Below are 24,503 nucleotides of genomic sequence, written 5' to 3' on the forward strand. Positions count from 1 at the left end.
TTTTTACCTCTATGGAGGCTTTCTTGTGCATTATGCAAGCCAAAGATAACCTTGAGACAGTAAAACTGTCAAGGCACAAAAAGTGCTGAACAGCACACAATGCTGGATTACTTTCAACTGGAGTTTCTAAAGAAACTAGTCATCAATATGAGCTACTCATTTCAAGGAAATAATGGGAAATCATATTCCGGCAAATTGGGTTAAGAATATGTCGTCTGTTTAAAATAATCCATGCAAAGGTCAAAGAACAAGTTATTTAATCTTGACTAAATGCCTCCAAAGAAGAGAAAAAGCTATAAATTATTATTTTTAAATAGTAGGGAGCAGGGATTTCAAGATTATTATTATTATTATTATTATTATTATTATTATTACTGTTAAACTTTATTTATATAGCACTGTAGATTTATACAGCGCTGTACATACAATTAAAAAATCGATAAAAATTAAACCTGCCAATGGCGTACATTCCACAGGATAATAACAAAATACATATAAAACAATAGACAATAATACAAGATAGCAACCTTGTCGCACGGCTTTCGGCTTATGTTGAAAGTTGAATAAAAGGCATCCACGTATGATGCGGGTGCACTGTATATCCACCTTGATTAGTAACCACTAACAGCCCCATCCTTCACAAATCTGCACAATCCCTTACCATCTGCTGCACTTAGTTCTAACTGAGAAGCTATTTCATTGCCAAACTAGATGCTACACAAAATATGTGGCTGTCATAAAAATGGCAATATGGCTTTAGTTTTCTCCCTTCCCTACTATCTGAAAGAACATAATCATATGCTGACATCAGATGTTCTGTATTTTCTCTGTTCTGCTTCATACGACATTACTGGCTGGAACAGATAGTGGGCAGAGAGAAAGGATCATGAAATCAGAACACATAAGATACTGCCAGCAGAATATATATGTATGTGTGCATGCCACTATTTCTGCAGTAGCGCTGTGTTTAAATGTAAAGTCTAATTTGACACATTATGCTCACTTTTCAAATTCAAAACCTAAGCCAAGATAACGGGATGAGTGAAGTGCTGACTGCATATAGATTTATAGAGATCCCAATCTAGCCCAGTGGCACTCTTAAAAGATATGGTGGTGGTGATGGTGGTGGTTAGCCCTCTCAAATAGCAAATTGTGCATCATTAAATGTTTCAGACAAAATGAGCCCGTTTCAGGCAAAGGAGAGACATAGAGAAAGAGCGAGTTCATTTACTGAAAGTGACCTGTCTTCTCTGGATTATGAAAGGGTCAAAAAAGAAATGCTGCACTGGTTACAAGATGCTCTGTCCCAAATTATTTTGCTGATATTATTATCCCTATGCAGTCAAATTCTGTGAATGCTAGCATAGTGACACTGCCAGCTCACATCTCATCTTGTGTAAAGAAAACTAAGGACTGCATAGGAATTTTTCTTATGCTGAGTCACACCACTGGTCCATCTAGTCGAAAACTGTCAACTTGGACAAACAGCAATCATTTCCATGAGTTCTGAAAGGAATCTATCCTAGCCTTTCCTGGAATCCCTGATATTCCCTGATGGTCTCCAATTCAAGAACTAATCAGGCTGCTTGGCTACTGAAATCTGATGAGGAGTGTTCAGGATTGTATGAACCCACAGGGAGTGGTTGTTTCCCTCCATAAGCTTGATTACATTCTCTACCTTGCAAATCTTACTAGGCAATTTGCACATGTTCCAAGAAATGAAAGGAGTCTGTTTGTATATTATGTCCATGGTGGAAGACCAAAGTCATTTCTTAACAGAATGTGAACTGTATGCTGAGTTACACAGGAAATATACATTCCCACTTGGAATTAATCCGGGACATAGCTAGCAACCACCATATAGCTGCTACCTCAGTCTTTGAAACTCAGTCTCTGAGGACAGAAGAGGAAGAAGATGAGCTCTTATTTTGGAGGTCAGTGCTGGTTGTTTGGCACTGCTGTTCAGAGGCTTGTGTAGGTGTGTGCGTTTATTTCTGAACATGTGCTCTCCCTGTTCACATGGTCTAATGGGGTAGGGCTTCTGCTGATTCACTGACTTGGTGGGGGGATAGAGATAGCAGCTTCTAGACATAGATAGCTGCTTCCTCAGTCTTTTCGTGGTTTAATTTTTATCTGTAAATTTCTTGTTCTGCGCTGTATTGTATTTCATTATTATCTTGTAAACCGCCGTGATCGAAGGAATGACGGTATATAAATAAAATCTCATTCATTCTCATTCACTCACTCACTCATTCATTCATTCTTTGAAGCTCAGTCTCTCAGGTGAGAGAAGAAGGTAAACTTGTGTTTTGGGGATCAGTGTTGGGCTTATTAGGAATATGAAGCTTTTTTGGAAAGAGGAATGCATTTATTTATTTATTTATTTATTTATTTATTTGGGGAAAGCAACCATTCTGAAACAGAGAAGGAAGATACTTGGGGGAATGTGACACAGAGAAGCAGAACTATCAAGAATCATGCTTGCATCTTTCTTAAACAATCCTAAACTCTCTCTTTAACTGGAGATTATGAGGCATAGAGACAAAATACTCACACCTCTGAAGTTATGAGGAAACCTTGCAGGGTTCTATGGATAAAGAGCTACTGTCAATTCCCAGAAGAGCAAGAGACATGTGGTGGTAGTAGGTGATTCCCTGATGCATGTGATAAAAACAGTGGTGTGTGGATCTGATAAGAATCTCAAGAAAGTAAGCTGTATATCAGATCTATGATGTAGCAGAGGCTAACAAGCCCACTGACCATTATCCCTTCCTTTTGATCCATGTTGGAACAAATAGCAAGATATAGCTTTCAACATATACTTGAAGGGATGTCATATTGAGGAGGAAGCTAGCTTGTTTTCTGCTGCTCCAGAGAACAGGACCCAGAACAATGGATGCAAGCTACAGGAAAAGAGATTCCACCTCAACAATAGGAGGAACTTCCTGGCAGTAAGGGTTGTTCGTCAGTGGAACAAACTCCCTTGGAGTGTAGTGGAGTCTCCTTCCTTAGAGGTCTTTAAACAGAGGCTGGATGGCCATCTGTCGGGAATGCTTTGATTTAGATTTCCTGCATGGCAGAGTGTTGGACTGGATGGCCCTTGTACGTGAGGGAGGCAGACAGTATTCTAGAGAGCTGGGAGGACACCAAGAATTCAGGACAATAGTGTCAGTGATACAGAGAGAATTGGAACAATAACAGAAGAGCATAACAGTGGGGAAAAAAAAAAAACCAACACTAAGAGATCAGCTGGAGAGAATCACCCAAAGTTTTAAACAGAACAGAATGGCTTAGTAGTCAAATAAGACTGTAACTAGAATAGTTCATCCCAGCCTTGTATCACACAAATGTCATAAGAAAATAGAATAGCTGTTGGTGCTGTGCTGCTGAAGGGTTATCAGACATGACAGAATCTAGTGAAGGTCATCTAACAAGGTGGCCAGTGTTGTTTCTGTCTCCAAATTGGTCTTCAATTCAGACTGCAAAAGATCTAGACAATCAGCTTTACTCAGGAAAACCTACAGTTCTAAGGCTGGTGCCCACTAGACTTTAACACAAGCAAGGCAGATTTCAATAATTAAGTAGAATAGTGGACGCATGATAACATTTGCAATAAAGGTCTTACAACTGCTTACTTTGGAAGAACCACTCCTTTTTGATCCTATTGAAAAGACTGGATTCCAGCCACCTTGAGAGTATGAGCCATTTGAACGTCATGCCCCAAAGGGACCAGAAGCCATCTTATTTGGCCCGTGCATTTCAGGTCAAGAAAACATTTATGACTTCCATCACTTGCATGGCCACCCCTTTTTTATAAGCTGGGACAAACCCAGGACCTCTGACCATATTGATAATGTCATCCATCCAATGAAAGTGATCACATCCTCAGGTAACAAAATGAAATTCACTCATCAAAGCAGGACAAGGGAGTTACCTCAGCCATTTCAACAGCATCTTTTTGGAGTTTAGATCAGAATAGAAATAAGGGCTTTATCAAAAAGGGTCTTGCACATTTCATGCTGCTTGAAATGTGGCCATATTGTCTGTATGTGTGAAGAACTGTCTACCTAGCAAAAATTTTGACCTGATGGGCTCTTTATTTCTGCTCACAAACCACAGAAGTTACATAAAATACATACTTTAAAAATCTATGTGTATAGAGACAAATTTATATTTTCTCAGTTACCAAAAGGTTTCTCAGAGAAGCATGAGTAATGCTGTGCTACATGGGACAAAGTATTAACACTTAGATATTTTATGCCATTTTAGATGTCCACATGCTTCACAAACATTATTCCCATAATCTTTATAAGAAATAGACAGTGACTTTCCCTGTGCTGCAATTCTGTGCATACTTATCTGGGCTTCAACTGCCACTTAACTGAGTAAGGCCTATTTCAGAACAGATCTGCACAGGATAACTTTGTTACTCCATCAGGTGACTGAATTAATAAGGATAATTGTTCCCCAAGCACTAAATATCCCAGCTTACCCTTTCTATTTCCTGAAGGTACAGAAGTGCTATATCCCCAGCTTTTTCATAGCACATAATGATATCTTGTTCACGATCTGCTCGGAGGTTACTCGTTGATGAAGAAATTGGCAATTTTTCTAGACAAAGACCTGAAAATAAATACATTTTAATTTAAGAAAATAGATGGTACTAAATCCATCTCATCTCATTTAGCCAAGCATAAATAATAATAATACAGCTTAACGGTACATGTTTCTATCTATTTAGAGGAGCCACATACATAACTGTATGCAGTTGAGAACTCAGAAAGAAAGATTTGTAAGTATCATAAGACTTTTTTTCTTTTACATTTTTTGGATGTCTGCTTACTAGTATATTGTTCTTACACCAGAGGGGTAGAATACAGTGTTGTGGAATGTATGTTGTGGTCAGCCCAAGACAGAAAATAAAGTCAGGTTTATGCATATCTTCATTTTAACTGTCCTATCCTTGTGATCTTATCACACTACCTTTCCATGCTGGTGGAACTGCTGCTGGTAGTTGTGCTACTGGAAGGGTCTTCCATGTCAGACAGGCTTTTGTTGAGGAGCTAGACTCAGCTACTGGGTAGCAGCACTAATGGCAGTGACACTAGCAGAGGATCTGTCAGAGACAATAGCTCTGGCACCATTTGTTGTTGTTGTCGGTTCCGACTCATGGCGACTCTGTGGATGAGACATCTCCAAGAATCCCTATCCTCCACTGCCTTGCCCAGATCCTGCAAGCCCCTGCCCATAATCCCCCTGATTTAGTCTATCCATCTGGTTTGTGGTCTTCCTCTTTCTTCTACCCTCTACCTTTCCTAGCATTCTTGTTTTTCTAGTGATCTATGCCTTCTCATTATGTGGCCAAAGTACAATAGTCTCAACTTGATCATTTTAGCTTCCAAGGAGATCCCTGGTCTGATCTATTCAAGAACCCATTTGTTTGTCTTCTTGGCTATCCATGGTATCCTAAGTACTCTTCTCCAGCACCACATTTCCAATGAGTTGATTTTCTTTCTGTCTGCTTCCTTTACTCCAGCTCTGCCATCTATACATGGTAATATGTAATACAATAGCCTGAATGATTCTGACTTTAGTGCTCAGTTGTATGTCTTTGCTCTTCAGTATCTTTTCCAGTTCTTTCGTAGCTGCCCTTCCCATTTCTAGTCTTCTTCTTACTTCTTGACTGCAGTCTCCATTCTGGTCAATGTTTGATCCTAGATATGAGAATTCTTTAACTATTTCAATTTCTTTGTTGTCTAGATTGAATTTGTGTATTTCTTCTGTGGTCATTATTTTTATTTTTATTTATGTTCAGCATCAGACCTGCCTTTGCACTTTCATCTTTGACCTTCCTTATTAACTGTTCCAATTCCTGAATGTTTTCTGCTAACATTATGGTGTCACCCACATAGCTTAAGTTGTTAACATTGCTTCCTCCTATCTTCACTCCTCCTTTTTCTGATTCTAATTTTGATTTTCTTATGATGTTTGCATCATACAAGTAAGGTGACAGGATGCAGTCTTGCCTGACCCCTTTTCCTATTGGGGACCAATCTGATTCCCCAAATTCTATTCTGATGTTGGCTTCCTGTCCTTGGTACAGATTCCTCATCGGGACTATCAGATGTAGTGGCATGCCCATGTCTTTGAGTGCATTCTATAGATTGACTTTTACTCAGCCAATGGTTTGTTCATCCCAAACACATTCTTCAAGAAAAAAAGAGATGACTGTATACACTGGCATCACCTGATTCCAATATAGAAATCAGATAGACATAACTGGAAGCTCCATTCTTTCTGCAAAAACAAGACCAAGAGCAGGTTATGGCACAGATCATGAAGTACTAATATCAAAAATTAGAATAAAGATGATGAAGAGAAGGTTTAGCCTGGAGAAGAGAAGGTTAAGAGGTGATATGATAGCCCTGTTTAAATATTTAAAAGGATGTCATATTGAGGAGGGAGCAAGCTTGTTTTCTGCTGCTCCAGAGAACAGGACCCAGAACAATGGATGCAAGCTGCAGGAAAAGAGATTCCACCTCAACATTAGGAAGAACTTCCTGACAGTAAGGACTGTTCGACAGTGGAACACACTCCCTCGGAGTGTAGTGGAGTCTTCTTCTTTGGAGGTCTTTAAGCATCGGCTAAATGGCCATCTGTCGGGGATGCTTTGATTTGGATTTCCTGCATGGCAGGGGATTGGACTGGATGGCCCGTGCGGTCTCTTCCAACTCTATGATTCTAAGAATCACCAAACACTGTGCCAAAATATATCCTGAACTACAGCCCTGTAGAATGTAAAGGTAATGTGAAAAATAGATTTGCAATATTAAACTTAACTAACCAAGAGCCAGAAGAACTCTGGACTAAAGGCAGAGACATTGTCAGAGATTAATGTAAAAAATCACAGAATAATGCAAAAAGTAGTTAAGTACAGATGAGAAGAAAAAGTACAAGGGGACAGAAATAGGGTCACTGTTCAACTATTTATGTACAGACAAAAAAAGGAGAATTACTTGAACAATTAATGCAGAGAAACAGAAGGTAACAAAAAAAGAACAAGATACCTCTTCCACAAGAACCAAGTAATTAGAGGGAAATTTAAAGCAAGAGTGGGGATGTTCTAGCACCAAAAGTGGAACACAATGCATGATAAAGAAAAATTAAAGAGATGGTGGAAACAATACACTGAAGAACTCTATAAAAGAGCTGAAAGGATGAAAGATATATTAAAGGAAGAACTACTTGAAGATGAACCCACAATTTTAGAAAGTCATGTGGAAGCTGCACTCAGAGCACTTGGGAAGAATAAATCATCAATAACAGATGGCATACCAATAGTGCTCTTTCAGGCAACAAAGGCAGAATCCACACAAATTCTAACCAAAATCTGTCAACAAATATGGAAAACAAAAGAATCATTCACAGACTGGAAACACTCAATATACATTCCAGTTCCCAAGAAAGGAGATACCAGAGATTGCATTAAACAGATGACAATGTATTTAACTCCCATGCAAGCCAAGTGACAGTGGCATCACTAGGGAATGCTGGGTGTGTGGCCCACACTTGGTGACATCTCAGAAGATGGGTGATACCTGGTCAGACCCTCCTCCCCCTGTGAGGTGAGAAGACGGCTCCCTCCTTAAGAGGAGACTGCCACCAAGGCATAGGAGAAAGGTGAGCATGCTCGTCCAGGTTTTGCCATGGTAGCAGTCTTCTCCTAAAAAAGGAACCACCAGTACGGCAAAGAAGGGTGAACATACCCTTGTGGCTGCTTTCCCCACAGCAGTCTCCCGTGCACAAATTGACACTGTGCATGGGGACCCCACTGCCATGTGAAGCTCAAAATTCTACCACACAGGTAGAATGTCCAAGCTGGGTTCAGAAAAGAAATAGGCACAAGAGATCATACTGCAAATATATGTTGGATAATAAAGCACACCAAAATTTTCAGAAGGAATTTGGCCTGCGCTCTATAGATTAAAGCAAAGTTTTCAATTGTGTAAATTATGAAGGAAAAAAAGGATTGTTCTTGAAGATATGGGTGTGTGACAACATTTGATTATTCTAACATACAACATTTACTCAGGACATTGTTGAGACAGAATATGGAGAAATAGAATGGTTTCCAATTGGCAAGGGGTACATTGTATCATGCTTGTATGCTGAAGCTATCATATGCAAAGTTGGATCACACTCTGAGGAAGGAGATATGAAATTTAGAGGAAGACATATCAACAATTTAAAATAAGCAGATAACATCATTCTACTGGCAGAAAACAACAAAAACCTAGAATGGTTTCTGAAGAAAGTCAAGAAAGAAAGTGCAAGGACAGGCTTTCAGTTGAACGTTTAAAAAAAATTATGACCACTGATGATTGACATAATAATAATAAAATAAAAAATAAAAATAACTTTAATGTAGATAATGAGGGCATTGAAATAGTCAAAGATTTCCTATACCTTGGCTCACTCATTAAATCAAAATGGAGACTGCAGTCAAGAAATCAGAAGAAGACTAGAACTTGGGAGAGCAGCTATGAAGAAACCAGACAAAATCCTGAAGTTTAAAGATATATCATTCAATATCAAAGCCAAAGTCAGTTATCCATGTCATTGTATTTCCAGTTTCTATGTACACTTGTGTAAGCTGGACAGTGAAGCAAGCTGATAGGAAGAAAATCAACTCTATTGGAATTTGGTGCTGGATGAGAGTTCTGTAGATACCCTGGACTGTCAAAAAGACCGTTAAAAAGACAAGTGGATCCTAGAGCAAATTAAGTCTGAACTCTCCCTAGAAGCCAATGTGACTAAACTGAACTGTTGTGTTTTGGACATATTATGAGAAGACTTGACTCACTAGAAAAGACAGTGATGTTTGGCAAGATAGAAGACAGCAGGAAAAGAAGAGGACTGCACTACAAATGCACAGACTCAATCAAGGAAGCCACAGGCCTGAATTTACAAGAGCTAAGCAAAGCTATTGTTTATAGGGTGACTTGGAGGTTTCTCATTCATGGTGCTGCCATAGGATAAGGTCAACTTGATAGTCATTAACAACAACTCTAGTGAAGTTGTTGTGGACTTCAAATGCTGTCTTGACATATCTGTAAGACTTTACCTAAAGCAATCTTAAACTATGGTAGTTCAAATTCCATATAATCCCCAACAACTACAGGAGTAGTCGTTCTGGGATATTTCCTGTACCTCAGTTTTTCCATGTGTTTTTTTTTTAAACAGCATTCGACTTATTATCAGAGTAAACTATTTTACCTCTGCTGAACAGAATAGAATAGAAAAAGAATCTACAAAAAAGTATACCCTAATTTGTTCTATTTTGTCCCAAACATCTTCTCAAAACAGGGTTGATAACATCTGTTATGCCTGTATTATAAATCTCATTTTTAGTATGATTATACCAAGAGTTTTTTTGGGGTGAGGTAAAAGCATACATGCCTGTTTGTTTAAAAAGATGACAGAAGACCTCAGTGGGCCAATGGTTCCAAAAGTAAATTTTAGCCAGAAATTAATTCTGATCCAAATTGGCTTCATAATGACACTCTCATACTACAAATCTGCAACACTGATTTCCTAATTGTTAATATCTGAATATTTGGGGGGGGGGGGGGACAATACTCAACCCAACTCATGACTTACAAGAATCAAGGGGTATGTTCCACACATAAGGAAAAACAGACTTCCTGTCCCATTCACATTGTTGTGCAGTATCATCTGGGCCCGATTTGTTGTTGTATGCTTTCAATTTATTTCCGATTTACAGTGACCCTAAGGTGAACCTACCCTGTTTACCCAATAATAAAACATACCCATAAAATAAGACGTAGCAGGATTTCTAAGCATTTGTGCGATATAAGCCATACCCCGAAAATAAGACATAGTGATTAGCCCGGCACAGAACAGAAGGGAGAAGGAAGGGAAGGAATGGAAAGATTGGGGTCAATAGTTCTAAAGGAAATGGAGTCGCAAGAAATTCAAAATGGAATTCTGGTTTGAAGAGTTATGACGATGTTCCAGAAAAAGACAACTTAACTATATTTGAATAAATGTAGATTGTTGTACTGTACCATACTTTATAAAAAAAGACATCCCCTGAAAATAAGCCATAGTGTGTCTTGTTAAGGAAAAATAAACATAACGGGGGCGGGTTATAGACCGCCGCTTTGAGGCGGTCTGCCGCCGCCACCGCCGTTTGCTCCGTAAGGGAGCCGTCGCAGCCACACCGCGCGGCTCCCTTGCGGAGCAAAAAAGAAACTCCAAAATGGAGCTTCTTTCTGCGGCGCCCTAATGACGTCGCGAGGCGCCGCTGGCGCACTCGCGACGTCATTAGCACAGCGACACATTCGGACGCACAGCGTCCAAAACGTAAAGATGCCGCCGGCCGTGTGGAACGGCCGGCGCCATATTGTACGGACAGAGTCCGTATTAGAGCCAGAGATGCCCCTTTTTTAAAATGGTTGTGTCTTATTTTTGGGGAAACACAGTATCACGTCACTTTGGGGGGCTTAAGAGTGTATTACTTGCCCAAAGTCACCCAGTGGGTTTCCATGGCCAAGCAAGGAATCCAACCCTGATCTCCAAAATCATACTCCACTACACCACACTAGCTCTTACAATTCATTTACTCAGGTGGAATAGTCTTTTTATTTCATCTGCTTCCAGATCATGAACTTTTAAATATATATATAGATATTGTCTGTATGTCCACTGAAATTCATGTACTGTATCTACAATAGAAGAAGCCTATCTAAAATCCTCCCACTCCTGTTGTGCCAGACAGCAAAATCTCACTGCTACATGAACAGCATTTCAACTGCAGTCTGCAGGACACACAACTGCTGGAAGGTTATTCATGTCTCACTCAGATTAATTTTAGAAATTATTTAGAATCTCTTGTCAATGCTGCCACTGAGTTTGCTTTTTCTGAAGTACAACAAGCCTCATAGATAGCATATGTTTACTCTTCCAGACAAAAGATGCAATTCTAAATGCTTGCAAAAGCATTCAAGCATAGAAAATTCTATACCCCAATGAACATAAACTGCTGTGTTCTCAAAACATTGACCCAGCTTTGTGTCATGCACGCACAGTGCAAAGCCCATCTTGAATCAACACTGCCACCTAGAGAAACTACTCCAGCACTGTGGTTTCACAAACAAAAGTGGAAAAGATAAAATCTATCATTGTCTTAATATAAACCAAATCTAGGAAATAGCTAAGATATGTCACCAACAAAATGAAGAAAACATTGGCAATTTTAAGAGCCATTCAAAAATGTGTTACATAATATTGTCCTCGTTCTTTATAGAGAGATGTGAAAAATATTTAAGTGTCACCTGTATTTGAGTGGTTTTGATGGGGATCTGGGGATTTATTTCAAAATCACAAAATGAAGATGCAAATTATGCTACCATGCTTATATCTGGAATTAAGTAAAATATAAATAAAGGACCCAAACAGATAATCAATAGCTACATAATGCAGTATTTTACGGAGATATCATTGTGAATATTGTTGTATATAATGTAGAAATGCATATTAATCAAAAACTTTGAAAAATAATCTACTCTCATGAACAATGTAATATTAGAACCATAAATTCATATATGACTGTTACTCCACTTCTGTGAGCAGAAAAATCTTAAGCAACAATGTACCAATTCATGTAAGAGAAGCAATGGCTGCATCACTATACCACCCATACAAGCAGATGATGGATCAGAGCTTGCTTGATCACTGGAAACAAACATAGTATATTTTGAGAGAACAGGAAGATTCAACTTCAAATAGTGGTCAGAAACATCACAAATATACAAAAGTGATCCTACCTTTGGTAGAATATGCTTCAGCAATCATCCTCAGCCGATAAGGAGGTACAGCAACAAGCTGTAAATCATCAATACCAACTCTTGCATATGTGTTAAGAGCTTCTTTGTAATCTCCTTCTACATAGTTTAATTTGGCCATAACTAAATTGGCTTCTTGTAAGAACTCTGGCTAGAAAAAGAAAGGAGAAAACTGTAGATACTTAATCCATGACAACTGAAAGTAATATCAGATTCTTACATTATTGTTTTTAAATGTATGTGTGTATTTGGACTTCAAAAATCTTCATTTGTCCAAAACACATTGCAGAAATAATCCAGTTTGAGACTTCTTTAACTGCCCTGGCTCAATGCTAGGGAATCCTGGGAACTAGTTTATTGTGGCACCAGAGCTCTCTAACAGAGAAGACTAAATATCTCACAAAACTACAGTTCCCAGAATTCCCAAACACTGAGCTATGGCAGGTAAATCGGTCTCAAATTGGATTATTTCTGCAGTATATTTTGGGTCATTATTTTAAGTAGAAGAACTAGCATAGTAGACCTACCTAGAAACTGGTAGAGCTAGCATAGGACTAGCATATAGCAATTAATTGTTGCAAGTTAAAATGGTTGCAATGAGGAATTGCTACAAGAAGAAATAAGAACTAAGCTAGTTAAATATATTTTAATATTTTTAATTACAATCACATAAACTTCTTGAAGAATGTATAACCTTGTAGCAAAGATGTAAGTGCAAAAAGTAATACTGTATAATGAAAATAAAGATATTAAACTACAGGAAGGAAGAACAGTTGTAGTCTTTAACTTTATTAATGTCTGATCATCTCTTTAGCAACACATTTGTGTTAATTTAGTGTGGTCACAGGTTTCCACTTACAGACTGCTTTTTGAATCAACTTTTGCATTTACACGTGTATTAAATAACCACATTCATCTTCTAAAGATGTCTGTTAAATGGCCAAGACAGTAACTCTCTAACACCAAAACTTTCTTTAAAACTTTGGGGCACTGAACACAATCACTAATAGAACTAATCAGTTGCAGCAGCCATTTTTAGAAGCTTCTTGCTGCAGAAATCTGTAAACCTTTAAAGTTTTAAAATCCACTTTCACACCAGCCCTTTTAGAATGAAAATTAAAATCAACCCTAAATGAAATGAAGGGCTTATCTAGACTGGACAAATATATTATGAGATGGTGGCTTTCACTCCAGTATTTACCACTTCCTTTTCTCAAGATGCAAATTATGTATTTCTATTTACAGGAAACTTCAGGCTTTCCCCGCTTCTTCCTCAACTCTTTTTCTTATTACCAGCAAGGGTCACTTTAAAACAAAAACAAAACTGATACTTTCCATGCATCTGTGGTTTGGTGGTGGGTTGTGACAATCAATGTCAGTATTTCTAGTTCCAGCATTCCCTAGCTGTTATCTGTTGTCCTTTGCAACCCATGATCTCCTCCTGCTTGTGCATCCAAAATACCTCCTTTATTTATTTATTTTGGCACTCTCTCTACAGTATTAGTGTTCTATCAATATTTCCTTTTCTTAGAGTCAAATGACATACTATTACTGTGTTCAGATAAGACTGAGTGCTCCATCTTGTCCCTACACTGTGCAGTCTTACATAAACCCAATCCACATAAATCAGAGATTGTGGCCCAGAATTGTACACTCAGCATTGGAACATCCCAAACAAACAATTTTATGGCAACTCCTTTCTCCATTTGCTGGGCTTCTCATTATCCTTCTCTTCCCTCCTTTTTGCCTTTTGAAAATACATATCTATTTAAGTGCTCTGTATGTGTGTGTGTGTGTGTGTGCGCGCGTGCGCACATGTGCACAGAAGAGTGGAAGACAAGGAAAAAAGACAAATGATAGTTTCAGTAAGACTCCCTTTTACTGTAAGATGCCAAAAATCCTTGTTTTGTACATGTGTGGGTAGGTGTGATCTCATCCAGCACAGCAATAACAGCATTGCAGCTTTATGATTTAATAATAATGCCCTAGACAGATTATTTTAAAAATAATTTCAAAATGAAAAGGACACATATGGGGACCAGAGGGGAAGAAAACATGAATGCCAAATTACAGCCTAGGAGTCTAATTTCCTGGGCATTAACAATGTGACTGCTGTTGCTAATGAAGCCACCTCCAGTTAAAGGAGGAGAGGGAAGGCGTGCAGATGTCTCACTGTGGTCCTGATGATATCATCAAAATAATTGTGAGATCTGGAGCTTAGAATGGGCTCAAGGTCTAAAGGAAGCTAATTCAGGTTCTCACATTCTAGGAGAGCCCAGTAGAGTTTGGTAAACCTCATTAACTGTAATTAAACAGGTTAAAGAAAGGGGTTCGTGTCTGGGCAGAGAGATAAACCCATGTGACATGTTACAAATTAAGTTTCTTCCTCAGGATAGCACCATCCTGAATTCTATTTCTTAGTAGTACTAGAATACTTTCCCTTCAACCTGGGCCCTTCCATATGTTCTGGACTACAATATCAATCTGCCCATGCTAGCCGAAACAATTGGAGGAAATCAGATTAGAGAAATCTGCAATGAACTGTGCCATAACTTTGGAAGACTGGCATACAATGTTAGGATATCATCAGGACCACAGTGATAGACTCATGATGTATAAGAACTGGAAAACGACTGCAATATTTAATAAATTACAATTGCTGAGAAGTAAATTGCTACTGTAAATATATTTAAAGCAGCGTGAAGCCAAAAAATAACTGAAAATATAGTTGGCCCTCCTTATTCGCAGGGATTTGGTTCCAGCATCCCCCATAGATAAAAAAAAATGTGGATGTTCAAGTCAGCATTTAAAATTTAAATTTGCCTGCAACTGATGGCAACCAGGTTGAGAAGCAGTCTCATAGCAGGAAGGGAGAATTCGATGGGAAACTCCAGGCACCAGGGAAACATTCTTCCTGCTTCCTCCGTGATTTGGCTCGGAAGAGGCCACTGGAGTGCTCCCAGGAAGCAGGAAACAGGAAGAAAGCAGGCATGGGGCTTGGAAATTGCCTCCTCTCCCTCTTGGCTTATTGAAATCTCCCACCCTGCTATCCCATAGGAATCAATCCCACAAAGGAGTGAGAGAAGAGAGCATCAAGGGTCTCAGACCTTGGCTTTGCTAGTGGTGCTGTCTTACAACCTCTCCTTCCCGCCATACACACCCCCTTTCCAGTAGGAATCAATCCTACAAAGGACTTTAAAGAAAGAAGGGAGCATCGAGGGTCTGGGTCTCACAGCTTGGCTTTACTAGTGGTGCTGCCCTACAACCCCCCATACACACCCCTTGTCCCAAAATTGACCCTAAAATCCTGGGTCGACTTATATATGGGCCAATAACTAGTATTGCTCCACTCTTGGTACCTCGAAGCACGTGTTTTTCTGGTGTGTGTGTGTGTGTGTGTGTGTGTGTGTGTGTGTAAGAAGTTCCCAATTTGATTCGCAAGCTTTTTCTTTCCATGGAAGAAACTCCTCATTTAACACCACTTGCTTCCCTCACCAGGCCGATCTGCAAGCCTCCTCTTCCCATCCAAATAACATCTCATTTAACATCACTTGCTTCCCTTCTCAATCCAATGTTAAAACCTCTCCTCTAGCAACTGGGAATCAGTGTTAGGTGGTCAGGAGAGGTCCAGAGAAGGAGGGACGGAAGTGGTATTTCCCCCTTTCCATCTTTCATTATAGCCCCCTAAGTTTTTCCCTTGAGTTATCCACAGGTCCTACCCATGATTTTGATCCTAAAACCTTTGATCCTAAAACCTTGTACACGAGTATATATGGTACTTTAGAAATGGCAAATACCTTTAAATTTCCACGGTCAAGTGCTGCAGTGAGATGCTTCTTGACTTCTACTAACTTTGGTCGAGGACCACAGGGACTAGCACCTTGTTTAAGAGGGTTCTCCTTCAGAAAAAGTTCAAGCTTTGATTCTCCAAGGAGGAGCTCTGCCATATCATCTGTAAACAGAGGCAAAATTACTAAATTTGCACATTTAACTGACGTGAGTTGAAACACACTAATTAATAGCACATCAGTCTTAAACTGAGTAGCTTTTCTAAGAAACTCAACTGTGTAATACATTTGCATGATTTTCTAGAGTTAGAAACACAATTACTTCCACAGCTTCACTTGAGCAAGAACACATTTTTCAAAACACAGCAGGTTATTTGAAGATTATTTGAAAATGATGCACAACGAAAATCTATGATGGTAGCCCAATGATTCTTAAAAGACATGGAAGTTGAAATCTCTCTCATTTATTTTTTATTTTATTTTGCATTCTTCACTCCTGGCTGACTCCACCAGAGGTGATTTTGACTGTTTTGAAAGGGGCTGTGTCATTGTACATACGTATGTAACAAGTCGCTTGGATTAAAAAACTCTATAGATACGTGTTCATGAAGTGGCCACCTCTTTACTTTGCACCTCCTCCCTCTGCTTCCTGCAGCCAAGTTGCATGTATGGACCTTCAAGTCACTGATGACTTATGGTTACTCAATGAGTTTCATAGGGCCGGTACAGATGGATGTTAAAAGCCGACTTATAGGTGGCAAGGGACATGGCGTACACATGATGCACACTCTGACACCGCCTGGAAGCCACTCGCCTGCCCACAAGTGGGCTGACTTCATGGTGCTCTAGCACAGTGATGGCGAACCTATGCCATGCGTGCCGGAAGTGGCACTTTGGGCCACTTCCTCGGACACGGGGCGAGAGAAAAGGCGGAAGAGGCATGCGTGTGCCCATTCCTCCCCCTCCCTGCCTTTTCATGGCCTCCACCTGTCTCTCGGAGACAGCTGGAAGCCAGAAAAGGGCGCTCCGGAGAAGGAGCCAGAGGAGCGCGCCTCTGGCTCCTCCTTGAAGCCTTCTCCCAGTCTCCAGCTGCCTCTTCAAGAGAGCTAGAGGCCGGGAAAAGGGCAGGGAGAGGAGGAGCGACCGGTGCGCTAGTGCCTCCTCCCCAGGGAGCTTTGCCGGCCTCCAACTGTCTCTGGAGAGACAGCTGGAAGCAGGGAAAGGTCTGTGGGGAGGGAGACAGGGGCCCTCCCCATCTTCCTCCCCCCCGCACTTACGCTTCCTGCCCTCCAAGTGCCAAAAACGGGGCACCTGGAGGGCAGGGAAAGGTCCATGGGGAGGGAGGCAGGGGCCCTCCCCATCTCCCTCCTTCCCCACTTACCCTTCCTGCCCCCCAAGTGCCCAAAACGGGGCACCTGGAGGGCAGGGAATGGTCCATGGGGAGGGAGGGAGGGAGGGAGGGGCCCTGCCCATTCCTCTTCTTCCCTTTTTGCCCATCCTCATCCTCAAAGGGCTCTAGAGAGCCCTTTGGGGCAAAGAAAGGTCCAGGAAGAGGAGGACTGGGGCCGTGCCCATAGCTCCGCTCCCTCATGGGCCTTTGCTGACGCCCAGTTGTCTCTGAGAGACAGCTGGGGGCTGGAAAAAGGCAGGGGAGGAGCCCTGCCCAGAGGGTGGAAGCTCCACCCATGGAGGGTGGAAACCACACCCCCTGGGCCAGAAGCCCCACCCCAGAATGCAGCCCCATCCCAGGGGCAGAAGCCCCACCCCCTGGCATGCGAACCAAAAAGGTTCGCCATTACTGCTCTAGCAGCATGGCGTTAGACACCACCTGAGCACCACAAAGGCGGCAGAAAGGACACCCTTTTGTCAGCTCAAAAAGGAGTGACATTTTGCTGCCTCTTTTTAGCTGGCAAATAGCCGGATCAGGGACATGGCATGTGGTTGCCGTGACTCCAATCTGGCGCTCAAAGGGGTGGCACAAAGCCACCCCTTCAGGGCCATCTGTTTTGGTCCATAGATTTCTCAGGCAAATCAGAGGTGATTTTGTAACTTCCTTCCTCTAAAATATAGCCAACAACACCTGGCACTCGTTGACAGTCTTACTATAGCGTATTTTCCCATCAAAGGGCAACACAGCATTGTGTCTGAATTAGAAATCGGGCTATTTCCATAGCCTATGTTGATAAACCATACTTATTGTATGCCTCTAAGTCATTTCTCACAGGTTTTTGCAGCAGAACTTGTTTGGGGGGGGGGGGGAGGGTTTCCCTTGTCTTTTCCTGAAAAATTAGGGTTGCCATTCATCAGGACTTCCAAACCGGGACAAATGTAGGACAAAATTTTCAAATGTAGGACACATTTTTGTGCCCTACATTTGAATAGGCGCCTTGGAGGCTTCCCTCTCGGCCTGGGCCCCACCCTCGGCGGGGGCGAAGCCCAAGCAGGGAGGGACTCCTCCCCTTCAGGGAGGCTTTCCTTCTCGGCCTGGGCCCAAGCTGCAAGGAAAAGCCTCCCTCAGCTTGCCATATCTCGCCCGGGGGCAGGGGCAATCCCGGGGGCGGCGCCAAACCGGGGCGGGACCGTGCGGACCCGCCCCAAACCGGGAAAGTCCCGCCCCCAGGTGGGATATGGCAAGCCTATGAAAAATCAACTTTGGTAACTTAAAAAAAAACTTAACACAATCGGTCTTCTGTATCCATGGATTCTGCATCTATGAATTCAGCCATCATGGATTAAAAATATTCCCCCAAAAAATCCAAAAAGCAAATCTTGATTTGGTCATTTAATATAAGGGACATCATTTTACTAGGCCATTGTATATAACAAACATAAGCATTCACCGATTTTGGTATCCATGGGGATCCTGGAACCAAACCCCAGTGGATACTAAGGGCCCACTGTAGAAGTTTGGTGCCTTAATTTGCTTGCTTTCCTCTTCCCAATCCCCTCTGTATTGTGTCTATTACACTGTGTGTTTATAGGCTGGGAACATCCCACCTTTCAATTTCTATACTATGCTGAGAAAGCTTTACATGTTTTATAAATGATAATCAACAACATTATGTTTGCGTAATTCTATCATCATTAACCTACAGCAAAAAATAAATAAATAAATAAAAAATTAGTCACAAAGCGGTCTGCTGCTCTAATGTCATTATTTTAAATACAGTATATCTGACCTAAAGGTAATAATATCTTAAAACAGAAAAAAATAAATAGGCTATTCTAGCTCAGGCACCGAAAGGTCTGCCATACCCAGAAAAGCCCATAGGAGTGAAGACAAACAACCACCCAAAGGCAAGGTATTTTTACCAAACATCAAAGGAGTCACAGACAGAATAGGGAAAGTGGTGAGGAAACACAACCTCCAAATGGTCTACAAGCTGACCAAGAAAACCTAGCAAATGCTGTGCTCAGCAAAGTACAGGAGAGACCCTATCATGGTTGCAGGAGTTTACGGAAAAATAGGGACCACCAAAAGCAGTGTTCAAACATGAATCAAGGAACACGAGAGATACTGCAGAAAGGGTCAGCCAGAAAAATCAGCAGTAGCAGAACATGTTGTAAACCACTGTCGGCATAAAATGCTATTTGAAAACACTTAAATTTTGGCCCCTGTCAACAACTATCAGGTCAGAATGCACAAGGAAGCCACTGAAATCCATAAACACCTGGACAACTTCAACAGGAAAGAGACTCTTAAAGTAAAAAAAAGTTTGGCTACCAGTCCTGAAAAACACCAAAATGAAGATCCAGCAAATGCAAATGAAAACCACCCAGAGTCAGGAGGGTTTCCCAACAGACAATGGATCATTAATTAAATAGACACCCTGAGACAATACACAGACTGACATGTAAACCGCTTCCTCTCAACTAACAGTATATATACCCCCCACTCTCTTCCATGCAAGCATTCTCTGAGGATGCCAGCCACAGATGCTGGTGAAACATCAGGAATAAACCCTTCTAGAACACAATCTCATAGCCCGAAAAAACCCATAAAAAATTATAAACAGGAGTGATTTTGATTTATACAGCACACTTAACATTCTCACGTATGGTTGCTATCAATTATCACATGCAACTACTGAACACTTCCAGCACTTCAACTGTACACTACATGAATGTTTGCTTAGTGAAAACTTTAAGGTCAGAAAGATTTATGCCTACTTGCCAGGAATTTGGGACAGGCACATTCAGCAAACTCCTGTCTGATTGGTGGGTAAACAAAGGAATACATCTATCCGTTGTTAAGGGTGCATGTTATGGCCCTAAGACATTCTGCTGTGCAGTAACTTACTGGGTTTAAAGGAACTGCTGTCTGTGTATTACTGGAATATGAAGTCAAGCAGTGTTCTCCTGCTTCTGTGAACACTGTCGATCTTATCTCTCTTTGGTCCACAACGAATAGTTATGATGTCTAATAACCACTTTGCCAATGTGGAAATGAATATATTTTAACTAATACATACAGCTAGTGAGCTCCATACATATTCCTCTCAGAATAAGTTGGGCAGCTATTGGCTCTTGGGGCAGAAATTATATTGGTACAGCACAGCTGAATGTTACTTTGATCCGACAGCTGCTTCTTTCCTTGCAAAGGAGGGAGGAGAACTGTAGCTGAGGGAGGCAAGCGCAAAAGCCACTTGATCCCTCATCTGCTGGCCAATTCTTTTCTATTAAATGCCAATGTACCTCCCCTTAGACTTGGTTTTTATTTATATTTTGTTTATTACTTTGTTTATACATTAGCATGAAATAGTGGCACAGTGGTTAAGACACTGACTCTGACGATTACAAGACTGACAGGTCAGCAGTTTGAGGGCCAAGTGCTGCGTGACTGTCCCAGCTTCTGTGAACCTAGCAATCTGAAAGCATGTAACAGTGCAAGTAGATAAATAGGTACTACTTTGATGAGAAGGTAATATTGTTCTGGGTAGTCATGCTGGCCACAAGATACCTGTCTTTGACAACACTGACTCTTCAGCTTAGTAATGGAGATGAGCACCACCCCCTACAGTCAGACACAACTAGACAATCATGTCAAGGGAAAACTTTTACCTTTTATCTTTATACACTAGTATCCTAACATAATTTTTTGAAGGTGGGATTATGAACAATGCAACATTAAACACAGTGAACATTACACACAAACCACATTGCAATATTATCCTAATGGTCTGTTTACACCAGGCCAGCATAAAAATAGTTTAGAGGGAATTTCGGAGGAAAATGGGCATAGGAGAAAGGATTATGTCCCTCATTCTGACCCTTGAGACCCTATATATCAGTGGTTCCCAACCTGTGGGTCGGGACCCCTTTGGGACTCGAATGACCCTTTCATGGGGGTCACCTAAGACCATTGGAAAACATCCATTTAATTACAGTTATGAAGTAGCAACGAATATAATTTCATGGGTTTGGGTCACCACAACATGAGGAACTATATTAAAGGGTCATGGCATTAGGAAGGTTGGGAACCACTGCTATAATAGTGTGCCATTCTGAAAGCATTTTGCAAGGCAGATGAATCTATCAGGCTACTCTTACATGTAACTGCACTGTAAACGTTTAATCTGGATGACAGAGTATTTGAAGAGCCATTTTCATTTTGAGACACAGGCAATGATTGGCCTTGGCAATTTTTTCCATAATTTTTAAGAAATTGTCATTCTAGGCTATACAAGTGCTTTACAGAAACTTGGAAGCAGACTGTAAAGCTGTCTTGCCTGTAATTATTTTTTCCATGGTCTCTGATCAAACCTGCTTCATACTGAAGTAAGCCCACAGAAATAATAGGATCCTGAAACAGATGAAGGTATAGTTTATTAGCTGTACTTACTATAAATAATACATCCAGTCCCATCAAAATAACGTATTATTATTATTATTCCCTCTATAGTTTTGTAACTGTTTGAGGCTAAACTGATACAGGATACCTGCGTTTTTCATTAATGTATTAATTCCCCACAAACAGTGTTATGCCCCTTCAGGAAGGAGAGCTGAGAATAAAGACAAATGGTTCAAACTGTAATTTTTATTTTTATTTATTTAGGTATTTATATCCCGCCCTTCAGCCCTAATGGCTATCAGGGCGGCTTACATTTATTATTATTTTTAACCAGACAGTTCCCTGCCCGCAGGCTTACAATCTAAAAGACATGACACAAAAGGAGAAGGGAATGGTGAGGGGGGAGGGAATCAGGTCCAGCATTCTTCTCTCCCTGAGGCCTGGACCAAGGCAGATGGAACGGAGGGAGGGCTCTGCTTCTTCCAGGCAGGCCTGGTGGCGCTAGCCTGTCTCTCTCCCCTTCAAGATGGTGGATGAAGGGAGGGCTCTGCTTCTTCCAGGCAGGCCTGGTGGAGCTAGCCTGCCTCTCTCCCCTTCAAGATGGTGGATGAAGGGAGGGCTTGACTATTGATTATTTTTTAAAAAAATAAATAAACTGTAATTTTGTTGTCAAAGCCCTTTAAGAGTTAAAACTGTGGTTTTTGCCCTGACTAAATGGTTTATGGTGCCAATTGGTCAAACATGGCTATATAACATCATCACAGTTGTTAAGTATTCTCTGATGTTTGTGTGTGTGTGTGCCTTCAAGTTGCCTGTTGATCTATGGTGACTTTTTATAGGGGCTTTTTAGGCAAGGAATACTCAGAGGTGGTTTTGCCAATTCTCTCCTCTGAAATATAACACACAGCATCTGGTATTCCTTGCTGGTCTCCCATCCAAGTATTCTCCAGGGCTAACCCTAGTTAGCTTTCAAAATCAGACTGAATCTGGTGCCTTTAGGCCCCAATCCTTGATAGGGTGGAGTAAGTTAAGAAGAAACATCAATAGTAGGAAAGAAAATGTGGCTACGAACAGGATTGAAATAAGGTAGCTTTGGGGTTGTCTCACATCGTCTTCTTTAGACAATGCAAACCAAAACCCTGGGGCCAGGACTGAGCCCAATCCTGGGAGACCGGACATGGATCCAGTGGATCTGGCTCAATCCCAGGGCAAACAGCTTTCACCATGGGTCGGTATGAACCCTGGTCTGCTGTGGAGTTTCCTGGAAATCCTCAGCAAAGTCTTGCTGTTTAAATACCACCCCCACGCTCCTTATCTTGCCACACCATTGCTCCTACTGGGTACCCACCCATTCCAGGGACCAACCTGGCTCAGCAAAAGGTCCAGAATAGCACAGGCTAATCCTGTGCTATGCTAGCCCATCTGCTTAGCCCCTTGAGAGGTTTTCAATATTTAAAATTATTTTTATTAGCTGTTAAGTTGCAAAGCATTTGTAAGTAAGCAGTACAGAGAGGCAAATGCATTTGATGTGAAATTAGTTAAAAGGCTATGCCTTATCATTTATGGTATTACCAGAAAGCTCAAAATACAAATGGTGAGGGCAAGACATAATGAACTACAAAACTATCCTGGGTAGAAAATTCAGGCTGACTGTCAAGGGATATGCAGTTCAAGACTGACAAGCTTTCTATCAAGGTATTATATTTTATTTACTTAAAAATACTTCTTTTGCCACCATGCACACGGGGCAGTTTAGAGGAAACATTTTTTCCTGTATGTTGAACTATTAGTAACCTCCCATTTAATTAATCAAAATAAACTGCCACCAATTAAATATTTATAGGACATCATAAGAAGCCCATTGTTAACAGCACAGGAAGAATGCGTCTATCATTTGTGAAGTTGAAGAACCTGCCCATACTTGGCAGGTGTGTGTGTATGTGTATTTCTTTCAGTGACTCTCTCTACAGCAGTATTTGATGGCAACCTAATTCTGCTCTCATCTCTTTTCCAAAACAAGTTAAGTCTCTCTGGCACTGCACATCCTGAAGAGTAACAAGAACTCCTAATAGTAAAGAACACTACTATTCATAACAAGAAGCAAAGCAAACAATATTGAGAGTAGAAAAACAGGATACAGACAGTGACACAGTATAAATATGTACTAGCACAGAGGAAGAGATAAAATCCACTTCTCTTTTAAGAGGGAGGAATGGTTGGAAACAGAAATAATTTGCAACTATCATCAGAGCAGAGATATTACCAAATAAACCACATATAATTCTAAAATGAGGTGGTCAAGGATGAAGGCAAAATCCAGGATTTTATCATGTTAAGAAAAATAGACTGTAGGCCAGAACAGTTTTGAATTAGTTGCTAAGGGATCTGTAACATTATTTCATCATGTCAAAAAAGGGAATGCTATTTAGCAAAAGGAAAATAATTTCATTTAAAACCATATTGCAAGACCTAAACAAAGACTTAAAATTGCTACACATGTATTTCAAACTTCATGCTCACAGAAGCAGGGATGGAGGAGGAGGGCAGTCCCAAATGCTATGTGCAATACAGTTTTTGCATAGACACTGTAGGGGCTGTACAGACTGCCCTTAAGGGGTGGCCTTCAGCTGCCTTCAGGTGCACCAGATTGAGGCTGTGCCGTCCCAATCCGGTCTTTCCAAGGCACAAAAAGGAGCCACAAAAAGCTGCTCCTTTTTGCACCCTGGAATGTGATAGCTGCGGCTTGAAGGTGCTCCTTTGGTGCTGCATCATGTGGGTGCAGCGCCAGCAGAGTGCAGTGATGCCACGCGCCATGTGGAGCAGTGTGCAGCATCATGACATCCTGGGGCATGCGTCAAGTGGACATGACTCCGCCACCAGGAAGGCTTTAATGGCCAGTCTGTACAGGGCATGTAATCCCAGAATGATTCTGAAGGTGAGCAAGGAAAGAAAACAATTTCAACTGCATAGCATTTTTACAGTATAATGGGAACACAGCCTTGTGTGATTAGTCTCAGAGTTTCCCATGTGGCATGAACTCTGATTTAAAAAGAACCA

General features: G+C 41.0%; 1 protein-coding gene across 4 annotated transcripts in view; it reads right to left on the reverse strand.

The window, feature by feature from the left end:
* TTC7B (tetratricopeptide repeat domain 7B) overlaps positions 1 to 24,503 on the reverse strand; it is a 148,372-nt gene that overhangs the window by 113,174 nt on the left and 10,695 nt on the right. For all 4 annotated transcript variants that reach the window (XM_089522385.1, XM_089522384.1, XM_089522388.1 and 1 more), the window contains exons 2-4: positions 15,665 to 15,819; positions 11,850 to 12,018; positions 4,493 to 4,623 (exon numbers count right to left, since the gene is read on the reverse strand). In XM_089522385.1, the coding sequence (XP_089378511.1) occupies positions 4,493 to 4,623; positions 11,850 to 12,018; positions 15,665 to 15,819 (455 nt within the window). The remainder of the gene's footprint in view (positions 1 to 4,492; positions 4,624 to 11,849; positions 12,019 to 15,664; positions 15,820 to 24,503) is intronic.

Source organism: Sceloporus occidentalis, unplaced genomic scaffold (assembly GCF_023333645.1).
Source record: "Sceloporus occidentalis isolate IW3139 unplaced genomic scaffold, rSceOcc1.0.p SCAF_4, whole genome shotgun sequence".
In the NCBI taxonomy this organism is placed as follows: Eukaryota; Metazoa; Chordata; class Lepidosauria; order Squamata; family Phrynosomatidae; genus Sceloporus; species Sceloporus occidentalis.